The sequence below is a fragment of the Propithecus coquereli genome, unplaced genomic scaffold (genome assembly GCF_000956105.1).
Source record: "Propithecus coquereli isolate 6110/MARCELLA unplaced genomic scaffold, Pcoq_1.0 Scaffold77, whole genome shotgun sequence".
NCBI lineage: Eukaryota > Metazoa > Chordata > Mammalia > Primates > Indriidae > Propithecus > Propithecus coquereli.
In genome coordinates, this window is record NW_012153840.1 from 8,944,191 (window position 1) to 8,970,086 (window position 25,896).

Consider the following 25,896-nt stretch of genomic DNA (forward strand, 5'->3'; position numbering starts at 1 on the left):
AAAAAAAAAAAAAAAAAGCATAATTATATTCAGAGTGTATTTTTTTTCTTCAGGCTCTTGGATGTGGCTTAGAATCTATCCATCTATACTGCTATCTACATAAGACATTTTTACCATTAAAAAATACATTTAATATGAAACTCTAAAGCTACCACCAACTAAAAACATTTGATGCAACTTTAAGGATCAGTACAAACTAGAATTCTATTTTGTTTGATTACTCTAGAGAAACCATATTACACGAAAACAAACAAAAGCAAGAACATAAATAGTTCAAAACTAGCACACAAAAGCGATTTGAACATATTTAGGGAGAACATTTTCATTACAAAAGGTTCACAGTGCTGCATTAGTTTGGATTTGGAAGAATGCCATTTGAAATCTAGATCCAGGGACTGGGGAATGCAGTAGTTGTATTTTAAGTCAAACAGCTAATTAATGACTAAACAAAAGAAATTTCAGTCTGGACAACATATATGGAGTACTAATATGTATAATTATGAAGTAGTCATTTGTGCAATCAGAAAGTTGCACTAGCATAATTATTTCTGGCTCTGGGCCTTAAAAATATTAACTTAAAGTGCAGAAACCTTATAATAGTCCACCTAATGAAGATGTGGATACCAAACTGATTATGAAACAAGAGTTGGTTCTTTATTAATGTGTTTCTGGTTTAATACACTCTTTTTCCCCTGCCCCTGAATATAAAAATGAGACCTAACCCTCAAGCTACACAGAGGTACAAAATTTCTACTTTTAATATATTTTCTTCATTATTCAGAGCCAACATACTCATATTCATTATTAAGAATTCAAACAAGTCTCTTAAGAGATGAGTGTTTGATACTTAAAAAAAAAAATCATGCAAAAATACATTAAGTTTACTATAACACCTAAAAATGCACATGAATAAAGAAGTCAAACAATTCTATAAAACAAAAGGATAAGAAGTAACCAAACAGCTGCAAGATCTTGGAAAAGCCAATTTGAAACTGTTCTTTAGGACAGAACAGGAGTGAATGTGGGTCCCAAAGTTGGGCTGCAGGGGCTGAACTCCCCGTCCCTCACCTTCCAGCTCTCTGACTCCAGCTACATTATTTAACATCTCCATGGCTCAGGTTTCCTCATCTATAACATGAGAAATAACCTACCTCAGGATTAATTCGAAGGCTAAATATGATTATTCATGTAAAGGACACAATAATGCCTAGCATACAATAGATGTTCAGTAATTGTTAGCTTCCATAATTGCTGTCATCATTTTCATTTACTTCATCATCTTCAGAACTTGGGGAACGGTATTTATGGTTGAGAAAGCATAATCTAAAACTGATTTGTTTTTTAGATACAACATTTAATTTATTTTGCAATTGCAAATAACATCCAAAAAGGGAAGGAGATTTTATCTATTTCAATGGGTTAGAAAAGGTTAAAAGTAGCTTAACTAGGCCCAAAGAGTATCTTCTTATAGTCTTCCTTTTAGTGACTTTCAGTTTCACTAAACATTTCCATATGAACCCACAATACTAATCCTACATTAACTCTTTTTAATTCAAAACTACACTATAGAATGGATATGCTAAGTACTAGTGTGGTTCAGATTTATAGGGTCTTTGATTAAAAGCCTAGACAACAAAATATAAAAGGGAAGTTTCTAAGAATTAGTAAGCAACATAGAAGAAATTAAGCTGAAAGGCAGGGCCTATCGCGTGTGCTATCTTGATCAAATTATTTATCACTTTCTATCTACACTCCGTTACCTCTAAAAGGAAATATTATCCATCTTGCAATACTACTACAAGGCTTAGAAATAAAGTATCCAGTCACTATTTAAAGAACAGGTGCTCAATTAGTGGCAGGTTTTGAATGGACACAATCTCATTCTCCTTCTCTCAACACACACAGAGACAGTAGAAAAGCTGGGATCCCTCAAATAACCACAAACTTAAAAGACAAGAATTCCTTAAAAGTACATAGGAGTCACATTATACCCAGGAATTCAACTGTACACACTAAGTAGAGAGAGAGAGAGAGGAGAGAAAGAGAAAGAGAAAACATGGAAAAACAAAATATGACAACTGATATTTCATATGGGCAGCTCCGGCCACGAGTCCTCCTTCATGAATATGTGCTGTACAGAGAGTGAGACAGAAAACACAAATCTACTGTGCTCTCAACAGCATGCCTCTTCCAGTGTCAGCCCCTAAAGTGGCTTCTAAAAAATGTAGTTTTTGTACAACACAGCTTCTAAACACAAGCCAACTACTTCAAGTGGTCCTCAACCAAAACACAGAAATCCATTCCAACTTTGGAAGAAAAATGGGCTCTTCATAAGGACAGTATGACTAAACTTAACTTTATGAGTGAGTCAAGTTATTTCACAGGCAATTGTGACAAAGCATGATTTTGCCTTACACAGGACCACAAAACCACAGTGAGAAACAAGTCCACTGAACTACGTTTCTTTCAGGTTAATGTCAACATGAAGGACACAGCAAGCTGAAGAACATGGGAAAATGCCAATACCCAGCATGATCAAAGAAGTAAGTGCTTTAATAACAGTACTGTTTTGTTCCTCCTATTATCCAAGCCAGTTTAAAAAAAAAAAAAAAAAGAACAATGACAGGTCATCACCAGATAACTCTGCAGAATTAAGAACTCCTAACAGAAGGCTTCTGCTATCACACTTAACATTTTCCCATTTTTCCTAAAGCCAAAAAAATAAAGAAACAAGGAAAAAAGCCAAGGTCCTCTACACAGAAATACGGGTCAACCTTTAAATTCAGTTCTCTCATAAGAGTTTTTGAGTGAGAAGGTGTTGAGCTGAGAAGGTACTGAAAGAACCACCGATCGCAGGGAAAGGGTGCTGCATGGCTCTGCCCTGTCGGCTGTGCCACCTCCTGCTGTTTCCATCCTTGGCAACATACATTCTCCTACCTATGTTTTCAGCAATAGTGACAGCTTGAACAAAGCAATCCACATTCTTTCATCTAGATCCCCAATTTTACACGTCACCAGTCAGAGAAAGGGATGCATTTCCCTCTGTAACTTGGACCACAGCAACCTGTGGTCTCCAAGAGAGTATGTGTGCTGGGGTCCTGGAAGAAAATACAGAACTTCTCATTTTTTCTTTTAGTCTCATCCTCTATAAAAATTCTTTATTGGGTGCTTTATAATGTATCTAATATATTAGCAAAAAGGAACATGTAAATAATTTAGAGGTAAATAAATACATGAAAGTTGAAGGGCTGTGATCAAAAGTTTTGAAGCCACTGATCTAAACAATCTACCAACTGAATTCCTGACACTGCTACATCCAGCTTTATAAGGCTCTTGAGGCCACTGTTTTTAACTCACTAAGCAATTTCTGCTTTCAAATATAATGTCAAATCACAATTAAATTGCCAACTTTATATGACATATAATATTGAAAGAATACATATCTATTATGTGTTCTGTTACATTTATAAATAAACTAATATATAACAATATGGTATCAAATCTATGTTTCAGGGAATACTAAGAAATATACTGAGTTTTCAAATAATTCATAACCTAGTTCTGACCTACTAAATGGCTTCCAGACTATACTATTTTGTTGTTAGAGTAATGATCTACAATTAAGACTAATTTTCAGCATATTTACTTTGTTTTCATGTCTAAGATGTCTGAAATAACTGGTTAAAGCAACAGTCCTCTAAACTAGCTAAGGTTTGTTAAAACAAAACAATTCTGAGGGGAAAATATAACTTACGGAAATGATCAAAATATACACACCTTAAAAGAATTTTAAAATCAGTTGAGATAAGGTAACAAAGCTACAAGATTCCAGTAAGTATTTAAATCTGTAACCTACGGTAAGTAAAGAGACCTTCCTCCACATAGCCTCCCACAACTCAAAACAAAAGCATTCTCAATCAAGAAGAGTTAGCACAAAAGAATCTTTCAAAAATAAGGCTCAACAGGTAGCAGGGGTAGGGTGCTATGTTTACCTTAACTTGGAAGTAAATGTTGAACCAGCAGCATGAATGGATTTAGACCAACTTGGCAAAACCAGTAACCCCAGCCATTTGAATTAAAGGACTATAATTCCCAAATTGATGGACGTACACCAAATTCTCATCACCACACTAAATGGGTATTACACTAAATTGAAATATTCAGATTTCAAAGTAAAAAAGATGACAAAGTAATCCACTCCTAATAGTAAGACTCCCAGAGTAAAATTTACTAAAAAGGAACACATCCAAGAAGATAAACTTTTCTTCATTCTACTTCATCAATCTATTTTCTAATTGGATGCCAAATATATAATGTATTAATACTATACAGCCTTCATTCTTAATAAAAATCTCTATCATTAACCAAACTTTCTTCATCAGACAGGATTAAAAGCTGTTTTGCTCATAAGAAGCCTGCCCTTTCTAATGCTACAAAAACTTCGCATTGTCAAGACACTACACATTCTGTGGAACACTGGAGCTGTATATTTATTAATTCATGACAACGTAAGAATTAATGTTTAACTGACATGCAGGCAGAGTTAACCACCAAATGCAAGACATCAAAACACAAGAAAATACAAATACAGAAACTCATGCTACCTAAGTCAGCGTGCACATTTTATGTTTTTCAATTCAAGCCAAGCAGATCAGAGACAGATCAAGAAACAAGTTGGTTGGTTTCTGTCAAATCCAGATTAAATAATCTCATTTACAATTTCCTAGTTCAATATTTTAAATTTAATGTTAATGTAAAGTAGTATTCTGCAAATGACCTAACAAGTTTGCCCTTAAAATAATTATACCCCTAAAAAAAAGAAATTTATCTACCTCATTAGTGTTCCAACGGTGCCTCTCTTTTGGTAAACTTGAACATTTCGGCAGACATTCAAGCAGCTTTTTCGGTAAAAAGATTTTTACATGACTACTATTGCTGTTCCCATGATCATCTATAAAGAAGAAAACAATAAATTCAGAGACAATAATAGAGAAAAATCTTTTATGTACACTGGCAAGGTCAGAAATAGCAGCTCAGTTTAGTCAATGTGAGACCAAGAACATCAGAAGGCCCCTCTTCTCCTCTTACGTAAAAACACTCATTTACACACTTATCAGATGGATGGCAGCAGGAATCTGGTCAAGAGGTTCTGAAATAGGATCAGGCTTTTGCTCCATGACAAGCAAGTAGACAGGGAAAATCTCAGCAGCTGCCCATCACCAGAACATTATTTTTAAAGGTTCTTTCCCCACATTTCCATGAAGCACATAAAAATTATAAAATTATTTAACCTCACAAAACCCAGAAATTGCTTATTAACCAGCTGAAAAACTTTTAGGTAAGAAGAATTATAATATGACTATTTTATTCATAAACTAATACTCTACCTCATCCTCTAGAATACAAATGAGATTTATCCTTTCAAAAGCAAATCACAAATCTTATAAATATAACGGATTTAAACCTACAGTTAACTACCCGGGTAATACAGAAGCTGGCCTTTCTAGCCTGAATCTAAAAACATATCATTTTAATTAACTTGATTTACATACACATATCTATAAAATTAATGTATTTCATCAAAATGTAACTCTCCTAAATGAATTAGAGAAAAATTAATTACTTTAAGACTAGATGGTATGTCTGACTACCTAATAATCAGTCTACCTGATGCTTTCTAGAAGAGATAATTTCCTTTATATAAAATTTTTCATTCATTTGCTTACATATCATTTATTATTTCACTCTTCTAACAAAGTTCCTTTGCCTAGCTCAGAATTTCTTCCCAGTTTTGACATATTTAGGTCAAAGTTTCAAATTACTCACTCTTTTTCTTTTAATGCTAAATAAAATCCCCAATATCCAAAGGGTACAATGCATAACTGGGTACTAAGGAACAACGCATTAAAACATGAAAGACTGATATGTTCCAGTAAGTCATAGTTGAAACAACTTTTCCTGATATTAATAAAGTATAATAAAAACAGTGAACTCAAACTCAAGAGTCCAAGATTCTGGCCCAGTTCTGCTACTTTCTAATTGTGTGACCTTGGGTAAGTTACTTAATATTTTCAGTTTTCCCAAATCAAGGAGATTAGATGATTTCTAGTTTTCCTCCAGGCACAAATTCCTATAAAATTTACTGTCATTAAATAACTTAATATCCCCTAATGGCCCTTATTAGGCAATCCTATGTAAGTATTAATTATTAACATTAAAAGTGAAATATATAACAATATTTTTCCAGTTATTTACTGTAATTTTTTTTAGCATATTCTATTTTTTTAACATGGGAAAAACATAAAAGAATAAAAAATATTTTCTAAGGTCACAAAATCCTCTCCAAACATTTTTCATCTGATTAACACATTTCTTCTCAAGTCTCAAGGAAAAGATCTTAAAAGAAAAATATTGGGCATAGAAATAAAGTCTAAAAAATTTACTACATCATACAGAAATATTTTATAGGGATGAACTTAAGAGAGTTTTAGCATACTAAATCTTTTTTGGTCCATGAACTACATAACCAATTGAATTATAATACCCATCCTATATTTCTATAAGCCACATAAAAACTTGAAAACTGCTTTTAAAAATCCCAAATTTTAATTTAGTAACAAAAAAGATTAAAGTTTTTAAAAATCTTGCTATGAAACCAAAAGGAAAATGTTCAATTAAAAGAAAGTTCATAGAAAGTTCTGTATTAATTACACACTATAAAACCTCTGTAATTTTATGCGTTTATGCATGCTCCCTGCACTTCATCCTCCCAAGGGAGGTACCACGGGCCATAAAACTTTAAAGCAGAGAATACCAAATCGCATGAGCCTTTACCTCCCTTCTCTCTTCCCCTAAAGTGGTTTTATTCTCATTTTTTAAAATCCCTCATGATGTGTACAATTCTGAAAATAGAGGTGAAATTCTAAAATCTATATTCAATTCAAATATTCAACATCTACAGGATACCTTTTATGAAAATAGCACTATGCCAGTTGCTCAATCGATGGGATCCCTCTGAATTGTACATGAATAGTTGTATCTCTGAGAAAGCTATTTGTTTAGAGTCTAATTCTGAACACTTATGAAAAGAATATTAAACCCCCAGCTACTAGTGCTATTTGTGATCACAATCTGACCTTAATTTTCTGTCCTTTTAGCCTCTTTGAGGAACCCAGCTGCCCTATAGTATATAATGTGTGTGTGTGTGTGTGTGTGTGTGTGTGTGTGTGTGTGTTTTAGTATACAGGTATTCTTCTCAACAGCACAATTAACTGCTCAGTTTTCCGCTGATACCAAATCAGGCAGTGGTAAATGGGCCCAAAGGCTTTTCAAGAGGAACAGGAGAAGGGCTGTGTAAGCACCATCTCAACCCAGTTTCTAAACATCGCACTCTACCAGGAGGTGCGACCAGAGGTTCAAAAGGAACAGCAGTATGACCAGCCAATGGGATCCCCCTTAATCAGGTTTTAGCTGTGCCAGCTCCAGAATTTTAAGCTCATGCTGAATATAAATTGGATGCTTTTAAATTTTCCCACCATGCATTATGAAGACAGCAATTTTAATACTGGGAAAAGACTTACTAGTAACTCAGGCAAAATCTTAAGATTCTTATTTTCAAATTGCAATGTTTCCAGTTGAAATATGATAAAAAGTAACTTTGCTTTTATACTGGAAAAGAACTATTCACATGGCTATACTGCATAAAAATGTGATTTAATATTTTTAGAATAACTACAAATGATAAATTAATTAAATGCATGTGCCAGTTTTTAAATCCTAATAAGAATATCCTGAGTTAACAAAATTAAGGTATACACTGGTTTCAACTGTATCTCACTATTCAATTCAAATAGTTAAACTTTGACACTGCAAAATGGGAGTGTCAACCAAACGACAGTAAAACATTTCATTATCATTATCTAACAAAATATGCACATATGATACATGACTTCACAAAATAATTTTCTAACCTACTTCACAATAAAAAAAATAACTAGTGAAGTTCTTAAAATTGACAGATGATTCACTTGGCTGACAGCTATAATTCTAGAGAATGAACCATCCTTTCTAGTCAACCTTCAAATATTTTCCAATCGGTAATTTTAGAGGCATAGTATAATTTAGCTAAAATTTTCTAAAGTGTACAAAAATACTCATTCACTTAGTGAATTAGGCAAAAAGTAGAATTCTTGTTTTCATGTTTTGTTTCTAAAAATTGAGATTCACACTGCCAAATCCTTTATTTAAATCCAAAGAAATGTATTTGACCTTTTCCTTGGAATACTCTGTGACTTCTGCCAGGTAAATTATAACTATATTAACTCTAACCTAGAAATGATACATGCATTTTATTTTGATTCATAATTAATAAAAGTAATTTTGGTTCTATGAATAATGATGAACACTGTTATTCAATCAAGTTGATTATGATTAATCTCTCAACCTCTAGACCAAACTGTTCAAAATAAGTTGGTGTAACAGTATATCAAATTGCTAAATCTTATTGGGTATATATTTGATCAACAACTTGGAGTGGTAAAATTAAAAGGAAGCTCTACAATTTTCTGTTTAGCTCTAATTATTATGTGCTTAGATTTAATTAGTAGGCTAGGAACTGATTCAGGAAAACATAAGCATGTATTGTTATATTCAAGTCAGCACAGTGCTCACAGCAGCAAATATTGCCGTTACTAACCTAAGACCTTCAAATCACTATACATCCAAAATAAGTATTAATTAAGCACCAACTACGTGCCAAGCATTGATCTGATTTTGCATTATTCTTTTCCAAAGAAAGTCCCCAAATGATTTAAACTCAGTTTAATTCCAAAAGATTTTTAAAAGGTTAAAAAAAAAAAACAAAAAATAATAGCTTCTTAAGTAGAAAAACATAATTAGTTTTGCTATTTAGTAACCCTTTTCCTTTTCTTAGAGTTATATGATCACCAAATCTTACTCCTTCTATTTTTAGGTGGCCTAGGTTTACTCTTTTCCTGTCAATCATATTACCAAATCTCTGGTCCAGGTTTAGGTCGTCTCATAACTAAGGTTCAATAAACTTCTGTTTATCTGCATTTACATTTTCAATCTATAAATATGTGGGTGGGGGCAGATAAAGTGGGGCACGGAAGCCCTGCAATCCGTCACTTCAATTTGGGCGTCTGGGCATCCTCTCCTGTTTTATTTCGATCAATTCCAACTTGAGCTATGTGAGATCAAGTAAATCTAACTTCTATTATTTATTAGGGGGTAAACATTTGTGGGACTCTAAATTGGGCACCCAGAAAGGATTTTACATTGCACTCTTCTCATTTAATCCTCACAATAAAACATAAGGGTTTAATAAACCCCATTTTACAGATGAGGGAACCTGAGGTTCACATTAATTTGCCCAAAGTCCACAGCTTCCGAGTGGCTCAGCTGGGATTCAAACATGATCTGTGGCTTTTACCACAATACCACACAGCTCCTACTCTAAGTCATCTGGTACTGGACACTAGAATTATAGAACTAACTGTTATATCAATATCAAACATTTGCAGAGTGCTTTGAATTTTCCATATGATTAAATCTTTTGACTTTTTAATCCCCACAGAAACTTTATGAGGAAAGCATTCTTTTTACTCCCCTAGAAGCATTAAGTAACTCATCTAAGATCACACAGTAGTTAAATGCAGAACCCAGGTCTCCTGAGTCCTGGCCAAAGGCTGTTCCCACTGCACTAGGTGACTCTCACTGCCAAGCCCACCCCTTCCTGTAAGTCAAAAGCTTTTTCAAATCCTACCTTCTATAGGTGGCACGGTGTTGAGAACACAGTAGGTGCTAGTTCCGCAGAATACACTTTGGGAAACGCTCTAAGGAAACAGAAAATAAAATGTAAAACTAATCTTTGAAAGAGATATATTCTGGCTCTTCTGTAATATTCCTGCCAAAGATGCAAAACCTGAATCTAATCATGAGGAAACATCAGACAAATCCAAATTGAGGAACATTCCACAAAATGACTGGCCTGCAATCCTCAAGAGTGTCAAGGTCATGAAAGTCAAAAAGGACTGAGAACTATTCTGTGTTAAGAGAGAATGGAGAGACAACCAACTGGGACCCAAGGTTCCAATTAGACGTTTCTCTACAAATGTCACTGCGGGGTAAGCTGGCAAACTGGAATGGGATTGGAGGACTGGAGGGTAGAAATGTCTCGATGTTAACGTCCTGATTTTGATTACTGTATAGTGGTTATGGAGGAGAATGTTCTTAATTGTAGGAAATACATACTACAGTATTTGAGAGTGATGGAACACATCAGCAACTTATTCTTAAATGGTTCAGGGAACAGCGTCTTTTCACTGCAGGCTTAAGGTTGTTTCAAAACTTCTATGTGTGTCAAAAAAGATCCATGCTGGTGAACATTCACTACTTGTGTAATTTCTTTTAGTGGGAAGCATATGTGCTATACATAGAGTGAATTTTTCCTAAGCAGCAGCAATGTCACATTCATTTTGCAACTCAGTCAACATCAATGACATTATTAACCGTTTTCCAGCAATAAGTCCAACACCCAACACATCCAAAAAATCTTCTGATGCCAACTAACAGCGCAGCAGGTGGAGTAAGGGGAAAGTTGAAAGACAAGGTCTCTGGTTCTCAGCCTGCTTCATTCAGATAAAATTAAAGTTTTCTTATAAAATCCTAAACAATAGTAATTAAAAAGAAAAAGAAACAATTTCTCAGAGTCTTACCAATTATTTTCAGTCCTATGACTATATTTTTTGTTTGGTTGCAGTATTAAACAAAATTTTAGATTATTCATCCTACATTATAAACCATATGTTTATATACTTAGAAAACCAAAGATAGTTTACAAGTTCAACAACCACCTTCAACATTTTATATTTAAAATATAAAGCACTCAGATCTACCACTTACTAGCTGTCCTTAGGCAACTATTGAACCTCTCTGTATTACCTCTTTAGAAAAAGGAGAGGATACTTTTTTCTGCTATTTCACAGGGAAGGTAGGGGAATTAAATGGCATAATACAGACCAAACTGCTTTAAATTCAAAAGTGCCATGCAAATATAAAAATGCTACTGTTACTATGGTTAATAAGAATGATCTTTAACAATGTTAACACTTTCTAAGAACAAACTAAGGACTGCCTGAATTTTTCATGCCAAAGAGTGTTGAAATCTGACTAAACTTGACTTCCATGAATTTTTAATTTTCCTCTCCCTTATATCCATGACCAAGTGCTTCACAAGTCAAATTATTTTCAGGGTCCACATAAGTCTTTCTCCATAATGTGACTCTTAGCTACCAAGATGACCTTCAGCCCCTTAATTGTTTCTTTTCTGTTTCTTGTACTAAAACTGTTACTGTCCCCCTCCTATTTGATATAACCAACAGCAGTTAACGGTAACATCTGTGGTGACATCCATGTCCAAGGATTCTCCCTATAAACTATGGACTAACCTCAGAATTCATGTGTCCTTTGGAAAATTCAACGTTAGTTTCTACCCTTGACTATGAGCATGGAATTACAGCACATTAAGAAAAGTGGCTATATAAAAGTCAGCAGTACTCTGACTTCCTGTAACGTCTGCAAAAGTCTCCAGCAACAGCCTACTGATCACATGAATGCAGCATCCATCTCATTTTAATGCAGTTTCTGAATTGAAACTTGAAATTTTATCATGTTAAAAATAAAGTCATTTTCTGGCTTCCTATTACCAAAAAAAGATAGCATGAGATTACTACTTTTCAAGACATCTTAACAATGGTCTTAAGTCAAAAGTTTTTAAAAATCACTAATGTTCAATGGGACACACTAATGATGAATGGTTTCACAAAAAAAGATTTTCTGAGACAGCATCTCGCTGTTGCCCAGGCTGGAATGCAGAATGCAGTGGTGTGATCAGAGCTCACTGCAGTCTTGAATCCTGGGCCCAAGTGATCCACCTGCCTCAGCCTCCCAGGTAGCTGGGACTATAGGTACATGCCACCACATCTAGCTAATTTTTTTATTTTTTTAGAGACAGGGTCTTGCTATATTGCCCGGGCTGATCTCAAATTCCTGGCTTCAAGTGATCCTCCCACCTCAGCCTCAACCTCCCAAGTAGCTGGAATTACAGGCGCAAGCCACCAGGCCTGGTTAGTCTGATGGTAAGTGAATTAGTGAAAAAATATTCCAAATAACAAGTAAGAATTAAGCACTAAAAATATACCTAACAGAAATGTTATGGACAAAAACCAATCGTGCTTTTTCCTCCGCACTGGCATAATAAACAAAGTCTTAACAGATAATTTAACTAGGAAAGAAATTCACATAAATTGAGAGCGAAATCAAACAAGTCATTCTATCCTTAAAAACTATAGGTTCTCAACTCAAATAAGCCAAAGCACAAGAAAAGGTACATGATGAGAAATAGCTACCTTGTATTAGATACTCCTCACTAAGTGAGGAACTTTCACAGACCGCTCATCGTTTTGATCTCTCTAGATGCCTGTCTGCAATGCTGAGAAGGCTCTGCAACCAAGGGTGGAGAGCCAGTCTGAGCATCTGCAGAGCCCAAGTGATCATACCCCAGCTCCACCACTTACTGCTGAGAAGCCTCTCTGTCCACGGGGCAGCACAGCAGAATGGAAAAGCACACGCTTTTGAGTCAGACAGATTTGGGTTCAAGTCTTCCTTCAGTGGCAAATCTAAAGTACTCTCCTGGCTGACTCTTCACTTCAACTGAGACCCCTCACCCTTCAGGAAGCCTCTCTCCCACAGGGTTAGGCAGCCCTGCTGGTGCCTTTACAGAAGCCTGTGCTTCCCTCCCCCAGAACACATCCCTCTTTATTGCAGCTCCTTCCATTTGTTCTACAAATATTAAAGGAACACCTAACATGTGTCAAACAATGTTCAAGGAGCTGGGACGCAGCAGAGAACAAGACAAGGGTCTTGCCCTCCTGGAGGTACATTCTAGTGGGGGGAAGGCAGATGGTAAATGGTATATATTCCAATAAGGCTAAATGCTGTAAAGGAAATAAAATATAATGATGCATTATTATAAAACTCACTAGGATTTTTTTCATTGTTTCTGAATGTGTAACTATGGTGTAGTAAAGAGAATATCTGATTAGAGCATCAAGAAACCTGGGTTTCATCCTTAACCTAATCAATGATTCTCAGCCTTAGCCAGTCCATCTAGGGAAATCTAAAAAATAATCATGCCCAGGGTGCAATCCTAACCAATTAAGTCAGAATGTCTGGGGATGGGACCCAGGCATTAGTGTTTTTTTTAAAGGTCCCCAAGTTGTCCCAAGATATATCCAAGGTTGGGAACCACTAAAATACCAACAGTTGTGAGACTATGGACAACTCTCTGACTTTGCTAGTTTTCTCAAGAGTCAAATGGGAGGTTGACCTTGAGCAGGGCTTCTCCAACTGTAATGTACACATGGGTCATCTTAGAATCTTGTTTAACACATTGACTGCCATGTGAGTTGTATTTAACTCAGGCTAGTTTTGAGGGCTCATGAAGCAAAACCCTGCAGTTAGTTAGTGAAAATTTTACTTGTTGATGTTCTTATTGTTATATTTAATACTAACAATTCTAAAAACGTGGATTGTGTTGCATGCAACTTACACACAGAAAACAGTAAAAAATAACAAATTAGAAAGGATCGTTTTGTTTTAATAAAACACTGTGGCCCCAGGGGCAAAAAAATTTTTTTTCTAGTGTGGCAGTCAATGTGTTAAATGCAAGTTCTGGCTCACAGGTCTGAGTGGGGCCTGAGATTCTGCCTCTACCAAGCCCTCAGGTGATGCTGATGCTGCGATTCATGGCCACACCTTGAGTATCAGGAACCAGACGATCAACCTAAAAAGATCAGGAATCAGATAAACAATCTAAAAAAGATTCGTCCAGTCCTAACATTCCTCAACTGTATAATTCCTTGAATTCCTAACAGACTAAAAATGTACTTTTGTCTGTTAATACATACTATAATACAAAATTATACCAGAATATATAGGCAAAACAATTAAAAGAAACTATAGGGATGGCTACTCTGTTAAGCACAGTGCCCACTGTCTGCTAGAAGTACCCAAGAGGAGAGATACAGAACTCTATAATATATATTGCCTGCTTTCAAGAAGTATGCTATCTAGTTGAGGAGACAATACTTAAAAATAAAAGTAATGAAAAGATAATATATGACTTAAAGGCTAAAATGAGGGGCAGATGGTAGCAGTGCAGAAGTTCAGTAACTATCTGGGTACCAAGCAGAAGCTCTTTGAAGGCATGGACTACGTTTCATCCATCTTGTCTCTCTTCAGAGAACTTAGCTCAGGATGTTACACATAGGCATATAAGTCTATCATATACAAGTATATATAACATACACACACAGTTTGGATGATGGACTAATGAAACGAAATGCTATATAATAAGTGATCATAGGCTTTGGAACAGAAAAGCTGCATAATGAAAACTGTATTTACAGTTCTTTGAAATAAGGACTGAGAATGTTTAAGTCTCCATGGAGTACCTTTAAAGCTGAGGCTTCACATAGCTTATTAAATCAAAGATGAAGAGAGGCCACACTGAGTACAATAAACAACTGTACCAATCACAACAGATACATTAAAAATTTTTTGTCACTTATTCTATCATGACTTAAGCTGATTCTTGAAATTCATTGGTCAGTACATACAACATTACATATAAATAATCAAAATTAAAGCAGAGTCTAATTTTTAGCACCTTTACTAAACTCACCAGTCCGGCCTAGCATTCCAGGCATCCGGCCCAGATTAGTTAGGGAGACTAACTCACGGAACACACTGCATAACGGCTCAAACACTATAAATTTTACTTCCTGCTTGTGTAAAATCCAAAACAGGTGTTCCTGGTGGGTAGCCAGCTCTCCTCCAAGCAGTGGCTCTGGTGCCTGCCGCCAGCTCTCCTTCCACCTCACAGCAGAAGACTTCCTAGGGTTACTAGACCCAGAGGATTTTAGGGCCCAGGCCTGAAAGTGGCACATTTCTCTGCTATCACTCCACTGGCTAGAATTTGGCCACAACTACAAGGCGGCTGGGATATTCCCAGAAGAAGAACCAGGTTTCATGATCAGCTAGTAGTCTCTGCCACAATATTGTCTGTATATTGCTTTTTAATTACAGAATAGTCACTCCTTTCAGAAACGTTTTCTGCTAACCTACAACTCCACTTTTAATCCCTAAGGCCATTCAGCAGCTAAAACCAATCTGGTAGTTTTCCTGCTCCAATAAATATTTTTCTAACATACTCAAAATCAGATTGTATCAAGTACATCCTTGAAGGGATGTCTGGCTTGTTCATCCCAGTATTCCAGTACTTAATACAATGTCTAGCACATAATAGAAGCTCAAATATTTGTAGAATTCATAAATGAATGATATTCCCAAAGGTTCATGGAAAGGAAAAAGAGTGGTCCCTTCTCTTGCCCCAGTGATGGTGATGGGATTTACTAAAGGCCTTCTATCTTTTTTAAGCACCTCTCTCCCTCTACTAACACCACTGAGTTGTCACCTATGCTCTGGTTCCCTGGACAATTGTCCTGATTTGCTGTGACTTGGTGCCGTAGCCACAAGACAGAAGCAAAGGACCAAACAGGAAGACACCCTAGATAAGTCCTCTCCATCAAGCAATGTTGCAGATATTTTTTTTTTTTTTTGAGACAGAGTCTCACTCTGTTGCCAGAGTAGAGTGCCGTGGCGTCAGCTTAGCTCACAGCAACCTCAAACTCCTCAGCTCAAGCAATCCTACTGCCTCAGCCTCCCGAGTAGCTGAGACTACAGACATGAGCCACCATGCCCGGCTAATTTTTTCTATATAGATTTTTAGTTGTCCAAATAATTTCTTTCTATTTTTAGTAGAGACGGGGTCTCGCTCTTGCTCGGGCTGGTCTCGAACTCCTGAGCTTGAGCGATCCACCCGCCTCGGCCTCCCAGAGTGCTAGGATTACAGGTGTGAGCCACCACGCCCAGCCGTTGCGGGTATTTTTTGAAAAAAGAATCCTATCTCTTGATTCATCCAAGAAATCATGCAACACAACAAAAGCTACTTTAGACCCAATGAGAAGGATGGGTGGGGGGACTATTCAACAGTTTTCATGGATACTAATAAAGCCAAACTACAGTTTTGGGCTAAAGCTCAAGCCTGCTAAATAAAAAAGAGCACAGGGTCTGTCAAAAGATATGCTTTGGAGACATTCCATAAAATTGGGTTAATGGTCTTATGAGACCGGTAAACCAACATGCACCCCCAAACACAAGTAATTTTATCCTTTCTGAACCACAAAAAGTTAGAAAAAAATTATGTGGTACAGTACAAAAATATTTTGTGCTCACGTATTACCTCTTTTCAAAAAGTTTAAAATATACCATTAAGTCTTACTATAATAACCCTCACAACACTCCTATGGGATACAGACAAAATTAAAGTATACACTCAAGTTAAAAGGAAAAAGTCTGGTAGTAGTCAGCTTCCTACTCCTGGGGCAGGCTAAATAAAAAAATGAACCGGTAACCTCTAAGGTAATTGGGGCACAAACCATTTTAGGCTCTCAAATTGAGTTCAACACCTAGAATTGAGTTCAAAAGCAAACAAGCAGCTAGAACAGACCACAAAACAGTTGAAGTTCTAAGAAGCTTACACAGGAACTTACACAATATATCAAACCTGATTTATGGCCTGAGAAATCAGATTAATTGATTCACTAGAACCAGAGATTCATGTAAAGCGTATTTAAAGTGATTTCACAATTTTTAAAAAAAATTATTCTTTCTAGATATGAATCACACAGTATCATTAGAATTTTCATAAATTTAATTTGGCTAGGAAGCCAGTATACTCAACAGTCCGAAAATAATCAAAGAGAATGTATTAAATGTCTACATTTGTAGAAATAGATTCCAACAGAACACATTCAGGAAAAAAACTGTATGAGATTTAAAATTACATTGTTTTAGTAGAACTTACTGTTAGTAGTACTAATGATAATATTTTTAACTCCTCAGAGATACAACACTGTAAAATATCAACAAAATCAACCCAATAAACTAGGCATCCTATTTGATGATATGTACATCTAACAAGCATTTTCATATATAAAATCTTGTTTTGATCCTAAAAGGTAGCAAAGCAGACAGTAAGCCCACTCTAGAAAAGGAGACACCAAGGCACAGGTGCAGGCACTTGGCCAAGGCCGCAGGCTCGGGAGGAGCAGAGCTAGCAGCAGACCAGGTTTCCCTCCACAGCCTGTGCTGTTTCCACAAGAACACACGGCTGTCTCCCTAATAATGCAGCAATGCTTCTCCACAAAGAAATAAGGCACAAGTTTGGCAGAAAAGTAAACAACTTGTTCTGACAGAAAGCTAAAGCAAACGTACATACTGAGGAATAGCAAGGAACACCCAAGCTGTTTAGCTGGAAGGTAGACAAGCTAAAGCAAAGGAGAGCAGAACTGAATGCTACCACGTACATTGATCTTATCTAAAGAAAATTTTCCATGCTTCTCAAACGTTTTTTTGGCCCATGAACCACACATAGACCATCCACCAACTATCACTACTTTGCTATTGCCCAAAAAACTAAAATCTCATCAGAACTAAAGGGGAGAATGACAATGTTTCTCATAACAGAGCAATGAGGCATATCCCAAGAAAATGGCAGCCATGGCCCCTGGATGGAGTCAGCTATCTGGGAACCTCACCTAATCAGACACAGCTCGAACTAGGAAGGAAGGCAAGGCACACTCTGAAGGCTAAAAGAGACGTTTACGAGGTCCACGCACAAAAGCTCACATACTTTACTGCAAGAAGAGGCTCTCCGACCCATATTCCTAGATTGATTACTATTAAACTACTCACAGTTTTAATAAGCTTAATTATTAGATTGCCAAGCCCAGAGAAAATCAGAAGCAAGAAATCTGAGGGGGGAAAAGACAGCTTAAAAGCTGGCACACAGGCAGAAGCAAGAGTGACAAGGGACAGCAAGGACAGACTGTTTTTGAAACAATAAAAATGACACAGGGACTTCAAAGGTGCAGGAGTTTGGGGTCATTTATCATAAAAGCAAATACTCTAAGGCTCTAAAACAAAAGAAAAATCACAGTATAAAATAAAGCCGAGTTTAATAACTTGTGTACAATATAATGAACCAAAGTTAATAAGGAAAATGTAAGTTTCACATATAAGTTCTATTCAACATGGGGAAAAGTAATACAGTTTAATACCATTTGTTTGCATATCACTTTACAGTCTATAAAATACTTCAATATAAATTACCACATTGGATCCTCAACAAAATCATAAGGTAAGCAGGATACCTCCAAGAATTTGCTGGTAAATAATTCTATTTTAGCAAGGCAGATGGGTTTACCAATGACAATTACAATACAGTATGTTAATTTGTCTAACAGGAGAGAGTACATAGAAAGGCACCTGCCCCTTGTCAGGGGATGAAGATGGAAGGCACAGAAGGGTTCCTGAGAAGGGTCACCACATGTCTGTGTCTTAACCTTCACCTGGAACTTCTTCACTTCCAAAACTCTCTCTGAAAGATCCCAATCTTTCCACCTGCATCCTACAGGGCCTCTATGTGAAGAACTGTTCTACTGCCTTCTAGCCCATCCTCCCTCCATACTGCAGAGGACAGAGTTTATGACAGCCCTCCCATGATCCCCATCTCCTGATGTTAACACCTTTGTGTAACCCCTCCCCTTGAGTGTGGGTGGAACCTAGTGAATATGGCAAAGGTGATGGGCTGTCATTTCCGTGACCGGGCCATACAGATGTGACTTCCGTCTTGCTAACGCCCACTCCCTCCCTGGCTCTGATGGAGGAAGCTGCCCTGCTAGAGAGGCCCATATGGCAGGAACTGAGGGCAGCCTCTGGCCAACAGGCTCCGAGCTCTCAGTCCAAGAGCCCACAAAGAAGTGAGTCCTTCAAACAAAAGCGGATCCTTCCTCAGCTGCAGCTTCTGATGACAGCCCAGCCCTGGCCAGCACCTCAACTGCAGCTCAGGGCGGGGGTAGCAGGGGCGTCCCGGAGCAGCAGACCCAGCCCAGCTCTGCCGGAACGCCTGACCCACAGAAACCACAAGATCACACACTGGGCTGTCTGAAGCTGCTAAATTTGTGATAATTTGTTACAGCAGTAATAGATAAGTAATACATCCACAGCCCATCAGGCCACTGATTTCGTTTCTCAACTTGACTTGAGCAATCATTTCACCATCACTTCTACCAGTATTCTGCATATACCACCAAATCCCCGAAAGAATCATCTATGCTATCTCTACTCTTTCATTCTCTCAACTCAGTTATCAGACTGATAATACCAGCACCTTTTCCTTGGTCCTCTGGCTACTCAAACTCTGCAACATTACAATGGACCACCTCCTTTCAACTTTCCACACTAAGTGTCCCTGAATTTATATTCTGCTTGTTCCATGACCTCTCTGAACATTCTTTCTCAGCCTCTACTGGTCCTCTCCCCTCTGGGGACACTGGATGCAAGCATTCACCACACATCTGCCCTCAAGTCCCTTCTCCTCTCCGCTGGCAATCTCACTCACTATTGTGACTTCTAATTCTTTTGAACAAATTCAACCTAGAGGGACTGTTCTGGACAGAGTGATGTAGCAATGAGCAAGACAAACAAGGTCACTACTTTCATGAAGCTTCCACTCCACCAGAGGCTGTGTGGGTGCATCTGTGTTTGCCCCACCAGATCTACTCACCGCCCTTCTTCTCCGTGCCCTGTGCCCAGGAGGCTGACCTCTATGGACTCCATCACCAGGGCTCCCTTGCCCTCTGGAAGCCCAATGAAGGAAAAAAACACAGAGTGATATGAATGACTCCCTAATCTTTAACCCACATTTCCAATGTCATGCTGTATACGCACATTCTAAAGCTCCCCAATGACATCTAAACAGAGCAATATCTTTGCATCTATTCTCCCCAAAATATCTCTCTCCTGTATTCCCTATCTCAGTCTGGCCTCACCAAACTCCCAGTTGTTGTGGTTCAAAATCTAGAAGTCACCTTCCCAAAAGGCTCACATTCAGTCACAAAACTGTCTCTCTCTCTTTCTCTCTCTCTCTCACACACAGACACACACACACACACACACACACACACACCCCTCAGCCGCACTAGCTCTTTCCTTAACCAATGCTGTAGACAACTATTTGCAAGAGTGATTTTCTCCCAACTCTAGTTCTTCCTATTTGCTCATTCATTTACTCATTCATTCAACCAACAAGCATTTACTAAGCCCAGTTACTCAAGCCTCTGACCTCTAGAAATGTACATCTAACTGAGGGAGAAAGAGAAGTAAACAAGCAACTCCAATACGAACAAAATGTGCCATGACCAGGAAAACCATAGAGTGCTATGGTGCACACAGGAAGGGCACCCAATCAAACGTGGAAAAGAGGCAAGGTCAAGAAGGCTTCTTGGACAAGTCTCATTTAAGCTGAAACCCAGAGGACAAGGAGAGTCAGCAAGAGCATGTGTGCCTGTGTTCTGGAGGAAGGTGTACCTTCTAAGTCAAGGCAACAGCAATATGCAAGGCCTAAACCCATGAGGAAGCATGGGACCCCGGCACAATCATAACCTAAAACATTTATGACTATAGCGTAGAGAGGATGCTGGAGAGGTAAGCAGGTGGCCCATATTAATACCCTACAGGAGAATCAACTTTTAACCAATCGATTCCACTCCTCTGATTAAAAAAAAAAAAAAAAAATCTAAAAGCCACTTCCAGAGCAGGGAATAAAATCCAGACTTCCCAGTCTAACTTTCCAAGCCCCCAACAACCTGACCCCTACCTACTTCCCAAGGCTCATCTACCCATATGCACCAAGAATTCCAGCCACTCCCTGTACTCTCCTAGCTCTATGCCTTTGTTCCATTTCCTCCGCTTGAAATTTCTCCTCCAACCACCATGTGTGCCTGTCAGTGATTTCAGATCAAATTCTACTTCCTCCCAGAAGTCTTCCCAGTCCCTCCCAGTGCCTCAGTACAGAATTACGACCTGCCTTCAATCAGTTACATCCACACCGGCTCCCCGACGGACTCTGTTCCCTACAGGCTTCTGAGGTATATATGAACTGAAACAATCCTAATTTCAAAGACTAGGAAAAATGTTCAGAAAAATATTCATTTTACCACTACTGCATTTCTAAGTGGCCAACGATGGAAACTCACATAAAAATAATTATTTTTAAATTTATAAAAACAATCGATCAAAACCCTAGATTTCTGTATGTTTTCATATAAGTATCTCTAAATAAAAATGGCTATATAAGTTTAAAAAACAATAAGTAAACAAGCTCAGAAAGATTAAGTTACTTTCCTAGTCACAAGGCACTTAAGAGGCAGAGTGAAGACCATAGCCAAGTCTTCAGATACTCTTTCCCAAAAGTTATAAACAGCCAGAATATAACCAGAGTATCCCACACATCTCACTAAGCAGCTCAACCGGTTACCTGGAACTTTTCCCCCTAATTCTTCCCACAATTAACTCCCATTTTCTTCCAGAGCTCTGCTCCAGAATCCTCCCCCAACCTCTAAGATTAGTCAAACCCTTTTATGACACACTGTACTTGCCTGCACACCACTGAGTCCCAGTTGTAATTTCACATGGCATCTTGATTGAAGTCCTCTCCCCCTTAGCTACATGAGGACAGGAACTGGGTCTGTCCTTCCCTGTGCCTGGCATAGATAGGCACTTAATTACTTGTTGAGTAAATGAACTGACTTAAAAGTGTAACAATAATTGATGTTCACATGACCTCTGCAGAACAAGATCCTAAAATATCCTGACACCTTCAAAAATAATAACAATTCTATAAATTTCAATGTCACAATGTTACATTAATAGTAACATATTCTAACTCTTTGATAATTAAACATTCATGCATGTAATTTGCTAATTCTCTATGAACAAGATATGTGTTAACCAGAATACCATATTTTTTCTAAACATGCAAGGCATCAGCAAACTTTCACATCAAAAGAACACATACCACAAGAAGCCAACCTGCAGGCTATATAGAATAGCTATTTGCTCTCTTGGAACCTGAAAAGTCCAATCCAGTCTAAAAGTGATTTACAGTACTTCACCAAGGCAGCTTCCTATATTAATAAATTACAAGAATAATATGTTTTTAAGGCAAGATGCTTGGGTGCTTGAGTTAACCAGGAGTTCCTAAACATATAGCAGATCCATAAAACAGATTTAAACCCCCTAAACAGATCCATAGATTTAACATAATCCCTATTATATTCCTGTTGCCTTTTTTGTAGAAACTGAGAAGCTGATCCTAATATTCATATGGAAATGCAAGGGACCTAGAATAGCCACAAAAATCTTGAAAAAGAAGAACAGAGGTGGAAGACTAACAGTTCCTGATTTCAAAACTTACTACAAAGCCAAGACAGGGTGGTGCTGGCATAAAGACAGACATACAGATCAATGGAATAGAATCAACACTCCAAAAATAAACCCACACATTTATAGTCAATTGATTTTCAACAAGGGGGAAGAAATGAGGAAAGAATGGTCTTTTCAACAAATGGTGCTGGGACAACTGGATATCCACAAGCAAAAGCATACCCTTGGAAGCCTACCTCATACCATACACACAAAGTAACTCAAGGTTAATCAAACAACTAAATGTAAAAGCTAAAAAAATAAAACTCCTAGAAGAAAACACAGGTGTAAATCTCATGACCTTGGATCAGACAATGGTTTCTAAACATAAGTGACAAAAGAAAAAATCAGATAGATGGGACTTAATCAAATTTAAAAGTTCTGTGCTTCAAGGGACACTGTCAAGAACGTGAAAAGACAACCCACAGAATGGGAGAAAAATCATATATCATATATTTCAAATCATATATCTAATACAGGATTGATATCCAGAATACATAAAAAACTCCTACAACGAAACAGCAAAAAACAATTGACTCAATTCAAAAAGGGGGGAGGATCTGAACACACATTTCTCCAAAGCAGACATACAAATGGCCAGTCAGCATATAAACAGATGTCCAACATCATTAGTCATTAGGGAAATGCAAATCAAGCCACAATGATATATCACCTACCATCCACAAGAATGGCTAAAATAAAAAAGATGGACACTAACAAGTGGAGCAAGGATGTGGAGAAAATGGAACCTTCATACACTGCTGGTAGAAATGTAATATTATGTAGCCACTTTGGAAAACAATTTGGCAATTCCTCAAAAAGTTGAAGAGTTAACATATGACACAGCAATTCCACTCCTAGGTACTACCCAAGAGAACTGAAAACATAAGTACATGTAAAAACTTGTACCAAACATTCATAGCAGCATTTTTCTTGACAGTCAAAAGGTGGAATAATTCAAATGTCCATCAATCAGTGAATGAATAAACAAAATGTGGTATATCCATCCATTAGAATATTATTCAGCCATAAAAGGAATGAAGTAATGATACATGCTATAACATGGATGAACCTTGAAAACATTATACTAAGGGAAATAAGCCAGTCACAAAAGAACAAATACTATATGATTCCATTTATATGAAATGTCCAGAACAGACAAATCCACGAAAGAAAGTAGGTTAGCAATTATCCAGGGCTGGGAGATGGCAGGAATTTGGAGTGATGAAAGTTGCGGAATTAGTGGTTACAGTTGCACAACCTTGTAAATATACAAAAAAAACCACTGAATTATATATGTTTAAATGGTGAACTTTATGGTATGTGAATTACATCTTAATAAGGCTGTTATTAAAAAGGAATCAAATCCCTTTAACTACTAAAAGTATTTTGATGGTTATATTTCTTTTAAAAATTGTATACTTTCCTCTTCTGTTAAGCAGAACATACCCAAGCATTGCTTTTCTGAATATACTCAAGGTCATCACTAGGAAACATCAATTACTAAATCCAGACAATTCAATGGTGTGCAGGCTGTTAGCCCTTTACATAGTACCTCCAAACTAATGTTCTTTCACAGTCTTCCACCTGTCTTCTGTAATTCTGTTTCCTCCTGCTACCATGAGAAATCAAGAAAAACAAGAGATTAGAGTCAGGAAGGAAACTAAGGAAAAGCCAAGTGAGTGTGCATACAGGTAGCCATATATGCTTAAACAGAGACTGTTTTCTTCCCCCCCATACCCACTCTAAAGACAACATCTCATCTCCCTTTCTTACTAAGGATGCACATCTCCAGCCTTTTATATTTACCGGTCCAAAATAAGAAGAAAAGGGAGAAAACCCACCCAAACAAGTGAACTGTGGAAGACCTTAGATGGTACTGACATTCCCCCAAATAGCCTCATTCTACCTGAGAACACCCGCAAGGCAAGACTGCACGGACCACAGCATTCCAGGGTGTCCTGCTTCACCATTGTTCAAAGCACAAGCTTTGGGACAGTTACTACCCACCACTCACTTAATCCACACACACCCAGGCTCACTGACTAAGGACACTTAAGCCTCCTATCTCAAACGTTTAATCACTATAGCAACTGAACCTAAGAAACCCATTTAGGAGTCAATATCCTTTCTTTTACACTGATGGAGACAGAGTTGGGTGACAGGATGCCCTGCTACAGTCCCCTTCTCACACAATCTCCTCCCACCCCAAGACCTCTAAATGATCAGCAGGCCACTTGGATCCCAACCAACTTTCTTCATTACCGACCAGACAGGAGTGAACATTCAACCTATGGAAAGAAAGCAAGTGACTTGGCTGAGAGGAGTCAGTCAGATCATCAGTCTTGAGTATTTTAGTACTGAGACATAGAGACAGGAGTCAGATGATGGTGAGGGAACTAGAGTCAGGACATGCAGAAGCCACAACCAGGGCCACGGCAGGCCACAACTGTATGTAACTCAAGCATGGAAGCTACACGTGAGTGGAGAAAGCCCAGCTGCAAGGAGTTTAAAACAGAAGGGAGCAGAGAGAAAGGAACAGAGATGGGAGCCATGCTGTCCCAGAGAAGATCCCAACTCTGGCCGAGGGGTCTCCAAAGAGGACATCTACTCCAGACTGTCCAGGTCTAGCTCCTACTATCTTGCTGCACTTCAGTTTCTGTCCTGGGAGGTTGAGACTGCTTCTGCTCTTCTTAGACGAAAACTGTCTTCACTTGGCCTAACCTGAGTGGCTTGTGATTCCTGCAATCAAAAGTGCTCTAATCTAAAATAGGGCCTGCTTACTTTCCCTGACATCAACCCCAAACACCCTCTATTTCCTGGTGTCCACTAAGAACATCAGACTTTTCTGAATGAGCTGGCCAATCCTCTTTACAAATATACATATTGCAAAGATTAAAATCTCACCTAAAAATCACTTTCTATATAAATGAACCTCAGGGCCTGATTACCATCATTTATTTATTTATCTATTTTTTGTGGTGATTTTGATGGTTTATTTAAGATACAACCTCTCATCTTGGGGTAATGAAAATATTGCCATATATTTACTGTTAGGACTTTATTAATACTTTTTTTATTAAGCTTCAAATCCATTTGGAGTTTTTATTTTTTAACTGTAAAATATACATAGTACAAAATTTACCATTTTACCCCTTTTCAAGTATACAATTTTGTGGCATTAAGTACATTCACATTGTTTTGTACCACCACTAACCATTGCTTATGTTTAAAAGCATTCTGAAAATCATGATTTTTTAATTTTCATTAAACAAACGCTCTGTCTCTATTTCTTCATCAAATGACAAGGGCAAGGAACCTCATCAGAGGCAACACTGTGGTAGGATGGTGAAGAAGGCAGCAAAGAACATCCGCAACAACTTGGAGCAGCACCAGAACAGCTAAATCCATCCTCAGTTCCTCCAG

The 25,896-nt window shown here is 37.6% G+C and overlaps 1 protein-coding gene across 3 annotated transcripts in view; it reads right to left on the reverse strand.

Annotated features, from left to right (window-relative positions):
• Positions 1 to 25,896, reverse strand: part of CAMTA1 (calmodulin binding transcription activator 1) — an 858,502-nt gene that overhangs the window by 819,744 nt on the left and 12,862 nt on the right. For all 3 annotated transcript variants that reach the window (XR_001138237.1, XM_012662626.1, XM_012662627.1), the window contains exons 2-3: positions 9,785 to 9,854; positions 4,833 to 4,951 (exon numbers count right to left, since the gene is read on the reverse strand). Coding sequence is in view for 2 of the 3 variants with exons in the window: in XM_012662626.1 (XP_012518080.1) it covers positions 4,833 to 4,951; positions 9,785 to 9,854 (189 nt within the window). In the remaining variant the exon portion in view is untranslated. The remainder of the gene's footprint in view (positions 1 to 4,832; positions 4,952 to 9,784; positions 9,855 to 25,896) is intronic.